This window comes from Aspergillus uvarum, assembly GCF_003184745.1.
Source record: "Aspergillus uvarum CBS 121591 unplaced genomic scaffold BO82scaffold_53, whole genome shotgun sequence".
NCBI classification, from domain to species: Eukaryota; Fungi; Ascomycota; class Eurotiomycetes; order Eurotiales; family Aspergillaceae; genus Aspergillus; species Aspergillus uvarum.
The window spans coordinates 180,615-197,119 of NW_020291350.1; the positions used below are offsets into that span (position 1 = coordinate 180,615).

Sequence of the window (16,505 nt, forward strand, 5' to 3'; positions counted from 1 at the left end):
AAGGCAGATGATTACGTTGTTGGACCGCGTCGCATTTGAGGCGGGGTGAGCTCACGCGAAATCTAGATCTTACCGTGCGTTGCTTGTCAGGTAATCTTGGGGCCGTCTACGGTGGCAACAGTCTTGCATCAAAGCAGGGTCAGTCGGTGGAAGAGGGGCTCTCGAGAAGGAGAAGTCGGCTTATGCGCCTGACCTTTCTAAGCTGTCAGCACAACAATAATAAATTACAAGTAGTGTGTAATATGCATACAGGTGTAAATTGCGCTCTGGTCAACGCACCCTTCTAGTCTGTTATCGAACATGTCGATTTTGAGTAAGCTACTCACCGTCAGAAATTATCATCCATATTGACATTATTCAAGAGATTGGCAGGGTAAGCCAAGCACGTGATACAAGTTAAGTACCAATCCACACATCACCGCTCATCCAAAGCAGTTGTTTTTGTCCCGAGATCAGCTGGCACAATACCAAGCAACTGCTGCTCGTTCCTGTTCTCGGAACTAACCTACACACAGAGCTTGGCTGATGCCGCGATCGGAGCGGCTCGGTCCTTGCACTCCTCGGATGGGTAAGTTCTCCTTGGCATCATTTTCGGCTTTGCGATGCGATCATTCCTCTGCTTTGGGTCGCACTGCAGCGATAGGCTTTCTATCCGAGAATTAAGCGAGGGAGCTATCTGCGTTTGTTACTGAGTTCGTGAGTTGGGCCTTTTGGGCCTGATTCATGCTTGGTCAATCGAGCCTCGATACAATGACCTGTTGAAGCTATTCGAATGGCCGAGTGCCCCACCCCCTCACTCAAGCTCATAGAGTCCTTTCATGTTCTCCTCGGTCATCACGCCATTTAAACATCGCAGGCGGCACCTCGAACTGCGCCGGATCAATTTCTTTGATCACTGCATCTTGATAAGCCGACTTCACCTTTGATGTGCCGTTCAATAAGCTGTCCAAGCTGTTGAGGGTACTAAACATCACTCCAGATGAGCAGTCTCCCTCCAAGTCAGCACCGTTCAAGTCTCCCTGTATTTTTTCACCGTCGCTGCTTCTTCTACCCACGATAGAGGGGTAAGTAGAGAAGCATCTCAAATCTCCGGTCCGACACAGCCGACTAGCCACCACGTCGAACCGTTCCTCTTGCTTGGAAGGGACCTCTAGGAGAGCGGCGAGGAGCTTTTGTGCCCCTTCATTTGTGACGGCATACGCCACACTACCCGCAGCCTCGTCGATCCGACAAGCCAAGCGCATTTGATTCTTGACGCCTGCAGGGGGCTCTCTGTGGTATGACCTCAGATGTCGACTCGGAACTGCTGTTACATCATGCGGTGTCAAAAGGAAACTGGAGCCGGCCGCACACTTCATTCCACAATGTCCCAGCCAGAGGAGGTCCCAGCAATCCCCATACGGCGTTGCTGCGGATGCGTTGCTTCCCTGCATCAATCTCATACCCGATGCGAGCCCCTTTAGTTGCATCTTGAGGTTGACATCCCAGTCGACGGTTTCCTCCATGATCAGCGCGCTTGCAAGACTTTCGGCCACCACACTAAGACCAATGAGATATATGCTATGTGGTGCCATGACTGTTTGCGAGACCATACCTTTGCATAGCGTTGAGGTGTATGTGGAAAGCCCCGGTTTCTGCTTCGATTCCCTGGCGCTGTCAGTGTGATATTCCGAGAACAGTAAAGTATCCTCACCTTCGAGGGTTTCTCGCGATTGCCACGTTCTCGCGCTGGTTTCTCCATGAACTCGACATGAAACTCTCCGATCTGCGAACCCAGGGCGATCGCTTTCTGTTTGTCAGGACTGCCAGGTGTACCAATTACGATGATACGCTCGAACTGCCCGCTGTTAGCCTCGCGGAGACATTAGAGGATTGCGATACAAAGTACCCCTAAGCTCCCGTTCCTGGCCACCTCAGATGTGTTCGGATCAAAATGAGCCGAAGCAGGCCCATCGATTTCGGTACCCCCATCAAGGCAGTAGATGAGATCATATAAACACACGACAGCCAATAAAGAGGCGACGATACTTGTCAAATATCGACATCTGCGTGGCAAGTAACGACGTGAGACTTTTGTGAGTGTCATGCCTGCAGAAAAAGCTGACTTGGTGGCATGCCCCTCATGCACACCGGAAACATAACATTCTTCCCTTAAATACTATCCAGATCTTCTCCACTTCGAAACTTTCGATGAATGTGACAGTTGTGTGCTCCGGACACTTCTTCCAGTCATATCATGCGAAGTAACGCCACCCTGCCGGTCTTTTCCCGATTCGACAAATGATCAGGGTTCGACCCATGTCTAGCCCGGGAACCGGTCTACTATAGCGTCACCGGGGCCAATTCTCGATCACCAAGCTGACCCTCGTGCGATCCATGCATCTGGGAGTTTTTCAATCCGACCGCACTGTCAAGGCCCGGGCCGATAAACCATGCTATGTAACCCCAGTAAACTTCTAGGAATCAGCTATTCTGCTAGCATAACCGCGGTGATCGTTAGAAGATAAGTTACTCCGGAATGTAGGTTTCTAGGTATTCAACCTCTTGGTGGCGATGAGCGATCTTAACGAGTTCAGCTCGAAACTCTGAAATCATATCTCTCAATGAGTTTTGTGGGATTCACTAGCTCTTGCACACACTCCACCGAGGTCTGTCAACCTGTCACCGAACTCAATACGCTGAATACTAAAAGCTATTTTCTCCTGAGATATGCGATTCAACATGTCAAGGATTTCCTGGTCTAGGGCGGCAGCGGGGGCGCGGGAGACGGTTCTCCTTCAACCTATTTCTTGGTTAAAACTAGTTGAAAATCGAGGCTGACCATACTTACTGCGACAAACTAACCAGCCGATTAGTACTTTCTATAGACTTAAAAATAAGGGAATATACTTACAAACTGGACTTGTCTAGCTATATTTCTGATCTGAACTTGAGGGCAGGCTGCTCTTAAGTGGCCTTGTTGGCCACACTCGAAACATTCGCGATCCTAGTTTATTTAGTATTAATACTAAGATTTATTAGCTGGATGACTTACTTCTTAAACAGGTACTGGCATATTGACGTATCTAAATTATATGTTAGCCATTGTTATAACTGTATGACTGGGATGAAACTACATGAGATGGGACGAGACAAGACGAGACGAGATGAAATGAGCTGATGCAGGATCGCGTCTGTACAAACAGGCCCGTCCCACATGCATAGATGAGATACAAGATAATAAAGTGTTGGTGCTGGGATTGGGGATGACAAGAAATGGTAGCAGATGGGATGCTTACTCTCTAAAGTTTGATCCCCACAAACTCCTTTTGATTTTAAGCACCAATCCGTGCTCTCACTCTGCTCGAAGTTCTGGGAACATGTCGCGAAAAAGGATTATCTCAGTCCGGATGACTGCTTGCTCTTGACGGACCTGCCACATAAACTCAAGGAGCTCCTGGTGCAGGAGGGGAGGGGGGGGGCGGTGCATTAAGAGCTGGGGCGTCGGGCATCTATTCTTCCTGCTCCTATTGCTACTGCAGGAAGGACGGAGGTCATCTTGTTTGAGAGCTAGTCCATTGTTAACCCTAGTTGGACTCAAAGGCCAACCATACTTACGGCTGGAGTTTAAATGGCAGATCAGTATATACTGCAGACCTGAGAAGGATAGGAGGATATACTTACTAATTGCACCTGTGACCTTGTCCTTTGGCTTTTGAGAACTGTGGGACAATTTGCTTGGAGGTGGCCTACTTGGCTGCAATTATGGCATTCACGGGTCTAGTTTAGTGAGCACTGAAGCGTAATATGGTGATCTCGGTACTTGCTCAGCAGCCGGCAACGTGGACAAACCTCCGAGAGAAACGAGCACAAAGAATTGACGGATATAAGAGAAGGGATAGGATAACTTACCTCTTGTGTATGCTACACCTTTGGTGGAACTCGACGTCTCCCAAGCAGACGAAAGATGAAATAATCTTCAGAAATCGAATAACAAATTGGCGTTCTTGCTTAGATAATGAGAATTCGTAAGTAATTTCATTTGATGAGATGATCAATTAGCAGAAGCTTCGTCTGGTAATGAGAATTCAGACGGTCCGAATACCTAACTTGACCGTTAGCCATCGTCAGAGCCATTTGATTGACGTGAAATGGGATGAAAGGAGATCGAAGAAGATGGAGAATAATGAGACAAGACATGGAAGAGGATGGTACTCAGAACCGAGATATTTTTCGTACAGGCCAGCTTGTAGTAAAGATTGTTTTTCGGAGAGGAAGAAGACGAGGGCGAAGAGAAGAGGAGAAAGAAGAAGACGATGAAGAGCTGGAGAAAGAGGGCATGGAGGGTCTACATGAGTGGAATAGAAAAGACACCTACCTACCTTCGTTATCTACGTTGTGAATTGTCTACAATAAGCGAGCCAATGAATAAACTTACCTACCCTTGTACTGTATAGGATGAATGTCTCGACAGCCAGCGAGCTATTGGATAAGACGCCTACCCAACTTCGTTAATCATGTTGTGGATATCTACATCCAGCAGGCTAGTGATTCCAAACTGATTAGCTGTATAACGGTCGCAATGCTCATTTGGCACGCATGCCCTATGCACTGAGGTTCTACCGGTGGAGAATCCTCAAGTATACAGGGCATGAAGTGCAATCTGTCGCAACAGGACTTTCAAGCACGACAGCGCCACTGAGTGGGATGAATTTTTCTTGCCCCCCCCCCCCCCCCCCCGGCACGCTGTCGAGGAGGGCTGTCCGGCTCTTATCTGCAGGCTAAGTATACCAGACGAGCTAGTGATCAAAGTGCCATGCCTCTGTACAATTGCAGGGTTGGGAACCTGGCCGGAAACGGGGCATGTCGGCCTTCAGAGCTTCAGAGGATTTATCAGGAGTTCTGCTTGTTATGATCTTAAGTGCTTTAGCTTTTCTTCCAGGAGCCTCCTATTCTCTACTCTCGTATCACTGAATGTTTGGCTAAAATTATACATCATCTCTGAGCATGCCCCGAGCTTTGTTACAATTACCACTAATACTGTCTCTATGAAAAAGTTAAGAGTACATTGAAGCCGCATTGTGGTACTTACTCTGGACCGAAGTAATGCTCAATCCCCTCAATGCGATGAATTGCATTCCGGGCCCATATAAACAGGGAGCAGCCGCCTGTGGCCAGACGATTCGAAGCGAGATTGACCAGATACCGACCCCAACCATCCATCCACCAAGTATCGAGGATGCGGCCAATGGCGGCACCATAATAGCCGAGCAAGACAAGCGCCATGGGCTCATCCTGCATCAGCGCATCCAGAAACTCCGACTGCACCACGGCAGCCCAACGCAGTAGAACGGATGCATTCTCATTGTCGGCGCACATCTGGAGTACATCCAAGAGACTTTCGGTGGCATGCGCAACGGCAGGGGTTGTTGGTGGCTGATGGTTCGAGTCGAAGTCATGCTGCTGTCGCTGCCGCCCCTGCTGTTCTTCATGCATTTCATGCAGAAGACGGTGGAGAGCCGTCGCATGATGTTCGATGGATGTTTTCTCCTGCATTCTCTCCACGGTCAACAGACCGCGCATGCCTCCGCTTGCAATCCATGGTCGAGCCTGCTTCACCATAAAAGCCGCTCCGCGGATCAGCTTGAGGACTTCGATGACGTCCGACACGGACTGGGCTCTGGGCTGGGCGTTGGGCCCGTGAGCGGCGCAGGCGAACATGATGACAAAGCAGGCGAATGCAAAAAGAGCGTGGCAGTTATCGGGAGTCACCTGGCTGAGGAGGGGAGAATATAACGAGAGGGCGGTGTTGTTGTGGGTCATCGCCGCCTCGATATACACCTGGCGCCGTTCGATGGGGCCGTAGCGGGCAAGGTGCAGGGCCGACAATGCCAAGAGGATGTGCATCAAGAAGGGGTGGCGCAAGGCCTCTTGTGGCACAAATGTCCGCAGCACTTCCCGGGTTGATTCCTGGGAGACCAGGGTTTTCCATATTGCTACATGCCAGTGATTGAGAAGTTCGAAGTCGAGCATAGGAAGTTGTGCGCTGCTGTCTATCGAGGGGACAGCGCCTGTCGAAGGAGGCTGTGAGAGATTTTGAGGAGTGCCATCGCTGTAGAAAGAACAATAGATGTTTCTCTTGCGACAGGGGCTGCAGACAGGACGCAATTCGTCACATTTTATTCTGCGCTTCTTACAGTCGAGACACCCGTGATGCGATTTAAGGTGTGAGCGCCGCAGTGGCATCTCCTAAGTGTGGGACTGGAAGACTGCGAGGAAGAAGATTGCGGAGAACTGCAAAATTGATTATGGCCTGAGATCTGAGGCATGACAAACGGCCGCCGTAAACCATACCTTTTCGGGTATAGATCTCGCATGCACCCACAATAGAGCAGTCATCAATTGGCTGAGCCATCTCGCTTACTGTGCTATTCTTGTTCGGTAAGAAATGTACGTACCTCTCTGATGCCTTTGTATCCACTAATAAACCCCCTTTTGCAACGTCTCCATCGTTTCCCAAGAGTTTCTATCTTGGCTCACAGCTTCCTTTTCAAATGTGGAGAGCCGGTGCCTCCATTATGGAGACTAATCAATGCAATAAAAGGGCACTTTTTCGCCTATATGTCGCGGTGAGCATCTCAAGTGTTAATCATCGCTGCAGACAACAAGCAGGGACCGACCTTTGAACAAAGCAAGCAAGCAAGATGATAGAGCTCGCAGCTCGCTCAACATTTCGTTACTTCTACTACAACCCTTCCCTAGCTGCAGCAGTTATCTTCATCATCTGCTTCCTTTTCACCTCGATCTGGCACACGTATCAATTATTTCGCACCAGAACATGGTTCTTCATCCCCTTCCTCGTGGGAGGATACTGTAAGTCGCCGTCGCTTCCTTGCACATGCGCCCTCCACGCACGACAATGGCATCTGATCACGTTCGCAGTTGAATTCATCGGGTACTGCGCGCGCGCCGTCTCGGCGGAGCAATCGCCCAATTGGACGATGGGTCCGTTCCTAGTTAACTCGCTCATGCCGCTGGTGGCGCCGGCGCTGTTCGCCGCATCGATCTACATGGAACTCGGCCGGCTGGTTGTGGTCCTTCACGCAGAGCAATACAGCCTAATCCGACCCAAATGGATGACTAAGATCTTTGTGCTAGGCGACGTGCTGTCGTTCTTGCTCCAGTCCGGAGGTAAGAGCATACTTAGCCTCAGGCCACATTTGGCCTTCCCCGGATAATTATCGCCCGTGCTAACGACCGAACCCCTTCTCTTGTTGCATACAGGCGCTGGTATGATGGCCGGGAAAACGCAATCCAGCTTCAAGACGGGGTCGAACATCATCGTCGTGGGCCTCGTGGTGCAGATCGTGTTCTTCGGGTTCTTCATCGTCACGACCGGCTTCTTTCACCTGCGGATGACGAAGCAACCGACCACATACTCGCTGAGCTCGGGGATTAACTGGAAGAAGCTGGTCTGGACGCTCTACGCAGCTAGCGTCCTGATCCTGGTGCGATCGGTCTACCGGTTGGTGGAATACATCGAGGGCTTCGGAGGCTATCTACTCAGCCATGAGGCGTACCTCTACGTGTTTGACGCGCTGCTGATGTTTGCCGTAATGTTGATCTTTCATTTTGTCCATCCGAGCGAGCTGAATGCGTGGCTCAGGTCGGGTGGGTTGATCAGTAAGGGTCTGCGGTTCGAGCGACTGAATGGGGATGCGATGCAGATTGCGTGAGCGGTCTCGAGTGTTTACCGGAACACGAGTTCACATCGATTCTAAGGTGGCTCAGTACCAGCCAAGATTCCTGCGTTGCATGTCCTCGGTCTTCTCGCCCAAGCCGCTCCAGCGAGACAGCCAAGATCAAATCCTACACTAAGTTAAGATGATGCCGATTCTCTGGCAGGCAGTACTTCCTTTATTGCGTGTGTGCCTAGGTCGACTTTTCCACCACCACGGGCAATTTCTTAGAAGGCCAGGGACTGGGCATATAGTCTCTTGACACAGTCGAGAAGTGAGTGGCTTGGGCGAGAAGATTTACTGAGCGGTTTTTTTAAGACTTCGTGTGTCCGAGCGTGGTCAAAAAGCTTCATTTTCGAGGTCGAGTTTCTGCAAGGGCGATACTGTTCATAGATGGTGCTGCGTGCCAGGTACTTACCACGATGACTAATAGCAAGGATTAGATGGGTGGAGGTATTGTATCCAAGGAATAGATAAAGCTCCTGCGAGGGAAAGTGATATCGACATTGTAGAGTAGGGCTGAGTATTAGGGGAAGATAGTTACACTAACGAGCAAATTATCTGCAAACAGGAAAGTAGATGACAGTCTAATGAAACCCAAGATATGACCTCATAAAAACGAAAGAGAAAGAGAAGGGGGTATGAATATATGCTTCAAACACGGACAAATTGCAAGACCGTAAGCCCGGAAACCAAATAACCGAGAGCTTTCTTTCCCATGCACTAGCTTTTTTTTTTTCCAAACCGAGAATCCCATGCACGCTTTTACCGAAATACCGAGAACCCAAGTATTATATCGACCACACACTCAGGCCCATTTTCCGATCAAAGCCATGATACCAGCACCGAACAACATGCAGAGGACCATGAAAGTCAGGCGCTTGTTGTCCTGGGTGCGGTGAGGGTCGAACAGGAAGTCCCGGGCCATTAGCTCCACCAGGCCGGTGTAGATCAGGATACCGGCGGAGATAGCATCGAGCACACCGGAGACCACGTTGGCCGTGAAGGAGCCCGAGTTGTACGTGGTCCTGAGTCCGAGACCGATCGCCACCGAGATAGGCGTGGTCAAGCCATACAGGGCACAGAGCACCCAGGGGAGCCAGCTGCCCTTGCGGAAGGGGATGGCAGACATGCGGGCGCCGATACCGAGACCCTCGAAGGACTGATGGAAGACCAGAACCGGGTACAGAGTAGAGAACTCATCACCGACAACACCCAGGTTCAGACCGATGATGACAGAGTGGAAGATGACGCCGAACTCCAGGATCAGGAAAGCGGCGATCTGTTGCCTGAATGATCTCTCGATCCAGGCCTCGCTGGAGGTCAGCGACTCAGCGTCGGTCTCATGCTTGCGCCGGCTGGTGGCGGCATCCTTCGTGACGGAGCTGTTGTCGGCGGCGCTGGTCATGATGGGCTCGGGATCCTCTCGGCAGATGCCGTACTTGACCTCGACGTAGCGCTCGGCGCCGAAGTCGAGGAGGAAGATGCACATGAGCGAAGTGAGAACGATGGCGGGGCACCATGAATAATCCGCCCAGTGACCGGTCATTCCGACGCAGGTCTGCGGGCCGATCTCGCCATAAGCAGGGTCGAGTAGATGGATAAACGCCGTGGCGATGATGACACCTGCACCGAAGTACCGAGCGAAGAGGTAGACATATAGGGGGATGTGCAGGCGAGGGACGCGCTTGGCAATCACAGGAAAGAAGGTGACTGCGGTCGAGACGATGAAAATGACGAAGATGGCGGAGATACGCGCCCCTAGGTGTCCGTTGTACTCGTTCTCAGCGGCATTCAAGTAACAGATCACATCGACTGGGTCGGCAGTATCGAGATCGACGTCGTTGGGGTTGAACGACATTTTGAATATGCCTCGGAGGTCTATGCGAAAATCTAGACAAAGGAAGCTTGTTTAGGAAGAGATTTTCTGCTCTGATTGTCTTTCTGAGCCGAGTCCGAGCCTCTCTTTATATGGAGATATCGCTGACGATGGTGGGCACTCCATGGGGACCTTGTGGAATAGTTGCCCACACTAAAGGAATAGATTGCATTGTGGTCTCACGCGATCCAGATTTTGACAGAAAAGACAAGGAATTCATGACCGACACTGGGTTTTATTTCGGCTCTTTGCCAAACTTGAAGATTTTTAAGATGGTGATGTTTCTCTTCAGTTGTGAAAGAGGAATGAACGAGGAAGGCTGCGGTTGAGGGAGAACATCGGCAGGCCAGCAGTGTTGGCCTGAGGAACAAAACCACGAGGAGCTGACAGCAACCACCGGACAATCTCCGCCGCCACCTTTCTTCTTGCCATCCAACTAACTTCAAGAGGCCCCACCCACTACACTTGCCTGTAGTACCTTGTGAGCAAAACAGGCACAGGCCAACAAGGAGCGTGGGATAATAATCTCGCCTACTTAGCTACAGCCACTGATTGATACGAAAGGCCCCATCGGTGCCCATCGGTGCCCACTTGGTCCTCTCCTCTAAATCTCACCCAATGCTCTTACTGCGTCATACGCTCGGGGAGATTTGGCTGACTCGATGCTTTTCAAACAGGTCCCCAATTAGCGCTTCACCGGGACCCTGACAGGGACTATCGCCATTGCATAGTTCGTCTCGATATTAGTACGTTGGAGGGGTGCAATCTTCTCATCTCCACTCGCAGAGGGCAAGTGGTCGTGGTCCTTTCTCAAACCAGGGATACGGCTCTCGGAATCGCATGGGCAAACAACTAAGTGTCACTGAGTCGAATAAACAAGCAGGGAACAAGACTGCCCTGGCAGATGGAAAGTCCCAAGTTCTCCCGAGAGCCACGCGCTCAGTGCCGCACTGTCACTCCAAACTCTCCGACGGCTACCCACTTGGTCTCGGGCCAGAAGCCTATTGTGTCCGGTTGAGCATAGACTTTGACCAGGACCGACACCAGTTCAGTAGCTTGCATCGGGTACGGCGCTAGCATGCTTTCCATGATTCTGATCTATCGACTGTTGTGGATACCTTACTCAAGTTATTGCCGAAATTTAGCGAGGTGACGCCAAGGGAAGGTCTTGTTCACTGGGCAGGCGTCGTTACCCTCGTCCGATCAATGCCAAGAGAACGTATACTCATTGTTCGTTGCATACACAACTGACATGGCATGCCGATGGCATGTGGACCGACACAACGTGGTCTGCAGGGTCCCGTTGCATGCATTCAGAATGTACGACTCTAGGGGATACCTGACAGACTACGGTAGCTCAATGACTACAAAAGTTCGCAGACGGTCTAGAACGATCTACGGTTTAGCAGTTGAGGACATAACAATTATACTATCGAAAGCTATCATACGACATTTCCGGCACGATCATACATCGAAAATTCCCATCCGCGTGGTTGTCCATTCATCGCCTTCGCACCAGTCGACGATTCAAGGTGTATGATTCTCGGAACCGGTGAAATTGACATGTCGGCTCGGATGACTAGTGCATCAATGCGATGGAGGCCGGAGTAGAGCGACATAATCGAGTTTAGTGCTAAATACTCTGGTTAGACACTCGAATCGACAAACAATGAATCAGGGAAACCAACGCTGCAAGAGCTGCAGGAGCAGCTAGAGCAGTTGCCGGAGCAGCAGTTGCAGGAGCAGGGAGACATGTTGATTGATGAGAGGAAGGCCTAAAAGCGCTTGAAAAGAGGTATGTTTGGAAGTGGTTTGATTTCTTTGATAAAGAGTCTGATATGCTTGATGATGGAAAGGAACCACAGGAGTCCAGCAAAACACGCGCCCTATTTATACCTTTTCTGAGGTCCTCTCTGCCCGATTTCCGGCGGCTTTCGCGGTCAGTTGCCGGTCAAGGATCATGATGCCACTCATTGCATCGGTCTTGTTGGCAGCGTGGGGGGCAATAAACAATGCAGCGAACCAGCGTAGGCATTATGATGAGAGGAACTTTTTGCATGTAGCGAGTCGAATAGCATCGCCAGGCTGACTTGACCAACCACCTGACCCTCATGGGCTGACTTCTTCCTTCTCCACCCAGTCCAACAAGATTGAAGGCCTAAAGCCACGCTAAGAGGTCAGTTACCTTGCCATCACACTGGGTGGATTCGTATCCAGCGCGGACGGGAGCGGAAGGGAGGAGAGGGGGTGTGGATGATCATTATCATCTACTCCCTTCATTTCCATCCCATTCACCCCATAAGAACGATAGAGACAGGAAAACAAACAAAGCAGAGAGAACCTTTCCAAAAAGAATTGCTGAGTGTGCTTGAGATCCAGGATTCTTATAAAATGGTGGGTTGTGGGTGAGCACCTTGAGAGCATGAGCACCTTGGTGGCTCTCCGGCCTCAAGGTCCTCGAACCCTCACCAAACACTCCGAGTTTTCACCCTCACATTTCCCTGCTCTCCAACCACCTGCAGTGGCTTAGTTCACGCATGAGAAATCAGAGTTTTCACACTCTCCAAAAGTGATAAACACAAATACTCACTATTTGGGTCTAGTTGCAGAGGTTCCTTATCCCAGCTCATGTGTCTCCTGAGGACTACCAGCAGGTATGTCTCCGACGCTAGACCTCATGATATGGCCAGTCGCTTGCCAGATGCACCTGAATCAACATGAACTGACTCAATCAAGTGGAGGTATCTGAGCCATACACCGTTATCACCTGAGTATAGCACACTCCAAGTTCCTTTCTTCCCTCACTCTGCCCCCACCCCCCATCGGCCATCCCCGGCGATGATATACCCATTCCAATTGCCCATGCGCCCCTAGATTCAATTTTGGTTTCCTTTTTGTGTACAACTCTACGTACTCCAGAGGCTAAATAGTGAGATTTTTGGTCGATGCTTGCAATAGCCGGTTCCCACCCTTCTCTGACGGCGCCTACCGGAACCCCTCTTGACTTCATCAACCTTAATCACCAATGCCTCAGTAAAAGAAGACCCAAGAAGTCACGTTTCTCACATCCGTAAGCCCTTTATCTCCCGATTCCAAGACCAAAAGCAAGGTAGCGAAGCAGCTAGAGTCGATCGCCCCCTACCGTACGTTCCCTACCACACTCTACACACCATATACACCAGAAAGTAACCACACGCGAACCCAACCCGCTGTCTTCCTTCCAACTAGTCCCAGAATAATATGACCTCTTTCTAAGAACTGAACAATAACATATACTGTTGCGTAGATCATATCCTACACTTACTCCATCGATCCTCTCTCAACCAACTGAAAGGAAAGCCTGCTAAAAGCACCCTCAAGTCACTCAACAATGAAAGAAGCACAGAGAAAAAAAAGCAAAGAATCTTACAAAGAGGCATACCTACCGCCGCCCCCCCCCCATCCACCCAACAGGAAAGTAACTCAGAATTCTAAGATGAGATACCGGAACAACGACAATGAGCAACACAAATGACTCCAAGTCCAAGTCTTAGCACATCGCTCTCAGCCCACGTATCCCTAGCACGAGACCATAATCGAGCACCACTTCGCAGACAAACCTGTGCCCTCGTGCTGCTGACCGCAGATTCTCTCTGCATTTGTACGTGCTGAGTCAAGGATAGGGGAAGATCGAGCGTAGAGTCACGTGGGTACTCATCGGTCAGGTCCTGTACAATCACCCCAATCGGATGGAAATCTCTGCAGAGGGCACATTTGACTATCAATGAGTGAAGGGATATGCTTCGACTGAGAGGGCGAGGTAATAGCGTCACTGTGTGTAGATTGAGACAGTCCAAATGTGCTTCACGCTACATTGTCCAAAAGGCAAGCAGATGATAACCTGAATCTAGCCGGCCCTGTGCTAGAGGAAATTCTTGAGGCTGCTTCTTGGACGTTCTTGTTGGACAGCAGCATAGAAGATCAGAAAGATCCTACGTTAAATTTCCGGCTGTGATGATGTCAAATTCCTTTCCAACTTTATGGGACTAATATCGATCCTTGGAGGCCCTTCTGAGGACCCTGGGAAGCACGCCCTCTCAAGAGGTGGATGCAGAGAAGTCTCTGCCAGCAGTCATATGTTTCCACAAACTTGCCTCAACTTGCTCAACTTCTTCTATACCTCGCGAACCTTCAACTAAAGCCTATCACAGAACTCGATTCCTCTGATAAACCACAAAGATCATCACTTCGCAACCCTATAAAGCGAGATATTCCTCATCAGCCCCGTGAATCCCTCCCCGACGCGAGCCAAAGGCGCCTCGATCGCAATAGGCGCCCACACCAAACTATCCCCATCCACACCCAACCTCGTCAGAAACTCCATACTAGCCGCCTGACCATTCGCCTCCGATACCCGAAGAAACGTTCGATTCCCCTTGCCGACCAAACTCACCTCCGTCCAGACATCCACCGGAAGACTATAGTTCAGCGAATACGCGTTCCCACCGCTGACCAGAGTGAGGTTGCTGATCGACCCGTTACCGTTGAGAAGCGTCGAATCAAAGCCAGAGAAAAGAGCTCCAGGCACTGGGGAAGTGGGCTTGACGGAAAAGGAGAGCGTGTAGTCTCTTCCTTTACTGGTGAGCGGAGTTTGCAGGTAACAATCGTCGGAGAAGATGATGGCTGAGTGGCGGATCTGGCAGTCGTGGACCGTGCCGTGGTAGTTGTTCCCTGAGAAGTCATTGACGGTGGCGCTGTCGTTCTTCGTGAATCTATACTCGAGAATCCGTCTCCCTTTGCTCGGAATGCGACGATCGAGATTCTGCCCAGGAACCGCGGCGTGAAGTGTGTGAAATACAGCGTCATATTCTTTCTCTTGGATATCGCCACCCCACTGTTTGTCGCCAAGGGCAGGAAGGACATCTCGCCACGAGTAATATGCTTCCAGGACGGTGGTGGCATTGGGTCCGAAGTCATTCCAGAGGGCGGCGATGTGCCCTAGCACACCCGGGCTATCGCGAGGTGGGTTGTTGGTGGCGTTTTTGGTATCGAAGATGTTAGGTGCGTATGCGCCGCCAGCGGGGTTCCCATGGAATACTTTGGTCTTGTTGAGATACTGGGGATAGCTCCCAGACCACTTCCCAACGATGTAGAATGCATCGTCAGAGTTGAGAACATTGTATCCATTCTGAATGTAGTCAAAGTAAGGATTGTCTTCGAAGAATTCCCAATGCTGGATCGAAACATCCTTGCTAACATTGGCGCCTTGCGAAGGTGTGAAGGTTCCCCAGATCCGAACGGCTTTTCCCGACTCCGCCTGGATATACTCGTTGAGTTGATTCACAAATCCGGTGTAATCATCCACCAGGGAAGAGTTGTATTCGTCCGCCCCGAGGTGCACGGTCTTACTATGAAACCAGGGAAGGAGTGTCTTCCAGATGGTTTTCATGGTCGGTATTGTGTCCGGATGACTGATGTTAAGCATGCTGAGATCTTTGAGACCCAGCTCCGGTCGCCATTGAACGATAGCTAGAGCGTGGCCCGGAGCCTCAATCTCAGGTATGATGGTGACACCCCGACGAGCGCACTGCTGCTGGATCTGGTCAAATTGGGCTTGCGTATATGACTCGTTGACGCGCCTGTTGAGGCCTGCGAGAGCTGGATCATCGGACCATAGGCGAAAGGATGCATACAGATCCATGCTGGCCTGTGTTGAATACAGATCAACGTTATTGTAGAGGTTGTCGCTAAGATGTAAGTGGAAGACGTTCTGCTTGAAGAAGGACAGGTACGAGCAAATCTCTACCAGGAAGTGAGGTGGATAGTAATGACGACCGACGTCAAGCTGGTAGGTCAGCTTTAAACAGTTGCGAGGTACCGCCGTGGAAAGATCACTCACCATCACTCCTCGACTGGCCCAACCAGGCGCGTCGACCCCAGAGCCATGCGGGAGAGCATGACCATGGCCACCTAGAACCGCTGCTTGGATCACTGAACGGGATCCCCACCAGACCCCGAGAGGACTCGCTCCCGCAATGATGATTCCATGATCGTCTACTTCCAACGCATATCCCTCCGAGGTCCACTGCCCAGCAACATCCTGAAAGCCCGTCTCGTTTGCGAGAGTCAGGAAGATCGTGTTATGTCCCCTGCTCTTGTTGAAAGTGAGCGGTACATCCAGACCCAACGACGACCGAAGATCTTCTTGGAAAGTAGACGCGAACTCCCGGAGCGTCGGAGGGATCAATGTCTGGCCATTGTCGTCCACATGGTCTGAGTATCTCGAGTCTACCACAAGGCTTGTAATGTGACGAATAGGAAATGTGCCGTTGCGCTCGATGAACCCAGGGATAGTAGGCACTGTCAGCAACCGACCGAATCCTGCTTCGTGAGCGCTTGACCAGCTTTTAAAGAAGTGTACGCACTCACCGGTGACACTGAGTGCCAAGATTAAGCAGATACTGCTGGAGAGACCTGTTAAAAGCATGGTGACTGCCGACAATGTTCGAGGGAGTGATAGGCTTGCGCCACCGATGCTTAAATACCAGGGGAACCGGCTTTTTGCATCCCGGCAATGTCACCTGCCAGGCACCTGCCAGAGTCTGGCCATTATCTGCAAGGTTGCAATGGTTAAATTAAACGTGTATCTCTCCAATTGAAGGTATGAGGTCTGTCATTGGTGTAATAAGTCAACTGCCAGGGATGGTTATCGTTGCCCCGCACTGGTGAGGAGTTGAAACGGACTATCGAGATTAAAGCACGGGTTATTAGTGTTAGCGGTGTGACCTTCCCCTCGCCCTATGTAACCCGCACAAGCTCGGTCGTGGAAAGTGCATCGCTTTCCGCCCTCGCGACACTTATCGTCATTATTGTTCTCTCTAGTGAGAGATATCAGATCAACTAACAGACTGCTTAGTTTAAGCTATATA

The 16,505-nt window shown here is 50.6% G+C and overlaps 4 protein-coding genes across 4 annotated transcripts; 1 reads left to right on the forward strand and 3 right to left on the reverse strand.

The window, feature by feature from the left end:
- Positions 1-775: 775 nt before the first annotated feature.
- Positions 776-6,253, reverse strand: BO82DRAFT_434786 (uncharacterized protein). Its single transcript, XM_025640966.1, has 5 exons — positions 5,072-6,253; positions 1,889-2,045; positions 1,694-1,837; positions 1,595-1,647; positions 776-1,539 (listed from the first exon to the last, which is right to left on the reverse strand). The coding sequence occupies exons 1-5, from the start codon at positions 6,223-6,225 to the stop codon at positions 804-806; spliced, it is 2,244 nt and encodes a 747-aa protein (XP_025488943.1). The 5' UTR covers positions 6,226-6,253; the 3' UTR covers positions 776-803.
- Positions 6,254-6,683: 430 nt separating this feature from the next.
- Positions 6,684-8,185, forward strand: BO82DRAFT_385681 (RTA1 domain-containing protein; the record flags this gene model as incomplete). The annotated part of the gene is made up of 3 exons (XM_025638192.1): positions 6,684-6,852; positions 6,922-7,170; positions 7,264-8,185. 3 exons carry the CDS (start codon positions 6,684-6,686, stop codon positions 7,713-7,715), a joined length of 870 nt encoding a protein of 289 aa, XP_025488944.1. The 3' UTR covers positions 7,716-8,185.
- Positions 8,186-8,206: 21 nt separating this feature from the next.
- On the reverse strand, positions 8,207-9,864 carry BO82DRAFT_357110 (ZIP zinc/iron transport family). The gene has a single exon (XM_025635924.1). The coding sequence runs from the start codon at positions 9,577-9,579 to the stop codon at positions 8,527-8,529; it is 1,053 nt and encodes a 350-aa protein (XP_025488945.1). The 5' UTR covers positions 9,580-9,864; the 3' UTR covers positions 8,207-8,526.
- A 3,738-nt stretch (positions 9,865-13,602) lies between these two features.
- On the reverse strand, positions 13,603-16,064 carry BO82DRAFT_434789 (putative beta-hexosaminidase; the record flags this gene model as incomplete). The annotated part of the gene is made up of 3 exons (XM_025640967.1): positions 13,603-15,421; positions 15,476-15,957; positions 16,006-16,064. Coding segments are annotated over 3 exons (2,143 nt in total), but the record flags the coding sequence as incomplete, so codon positions are not given.
- Between the last annotated feature and the right edge of the window lie 441 nt (positions 16,065-16,505).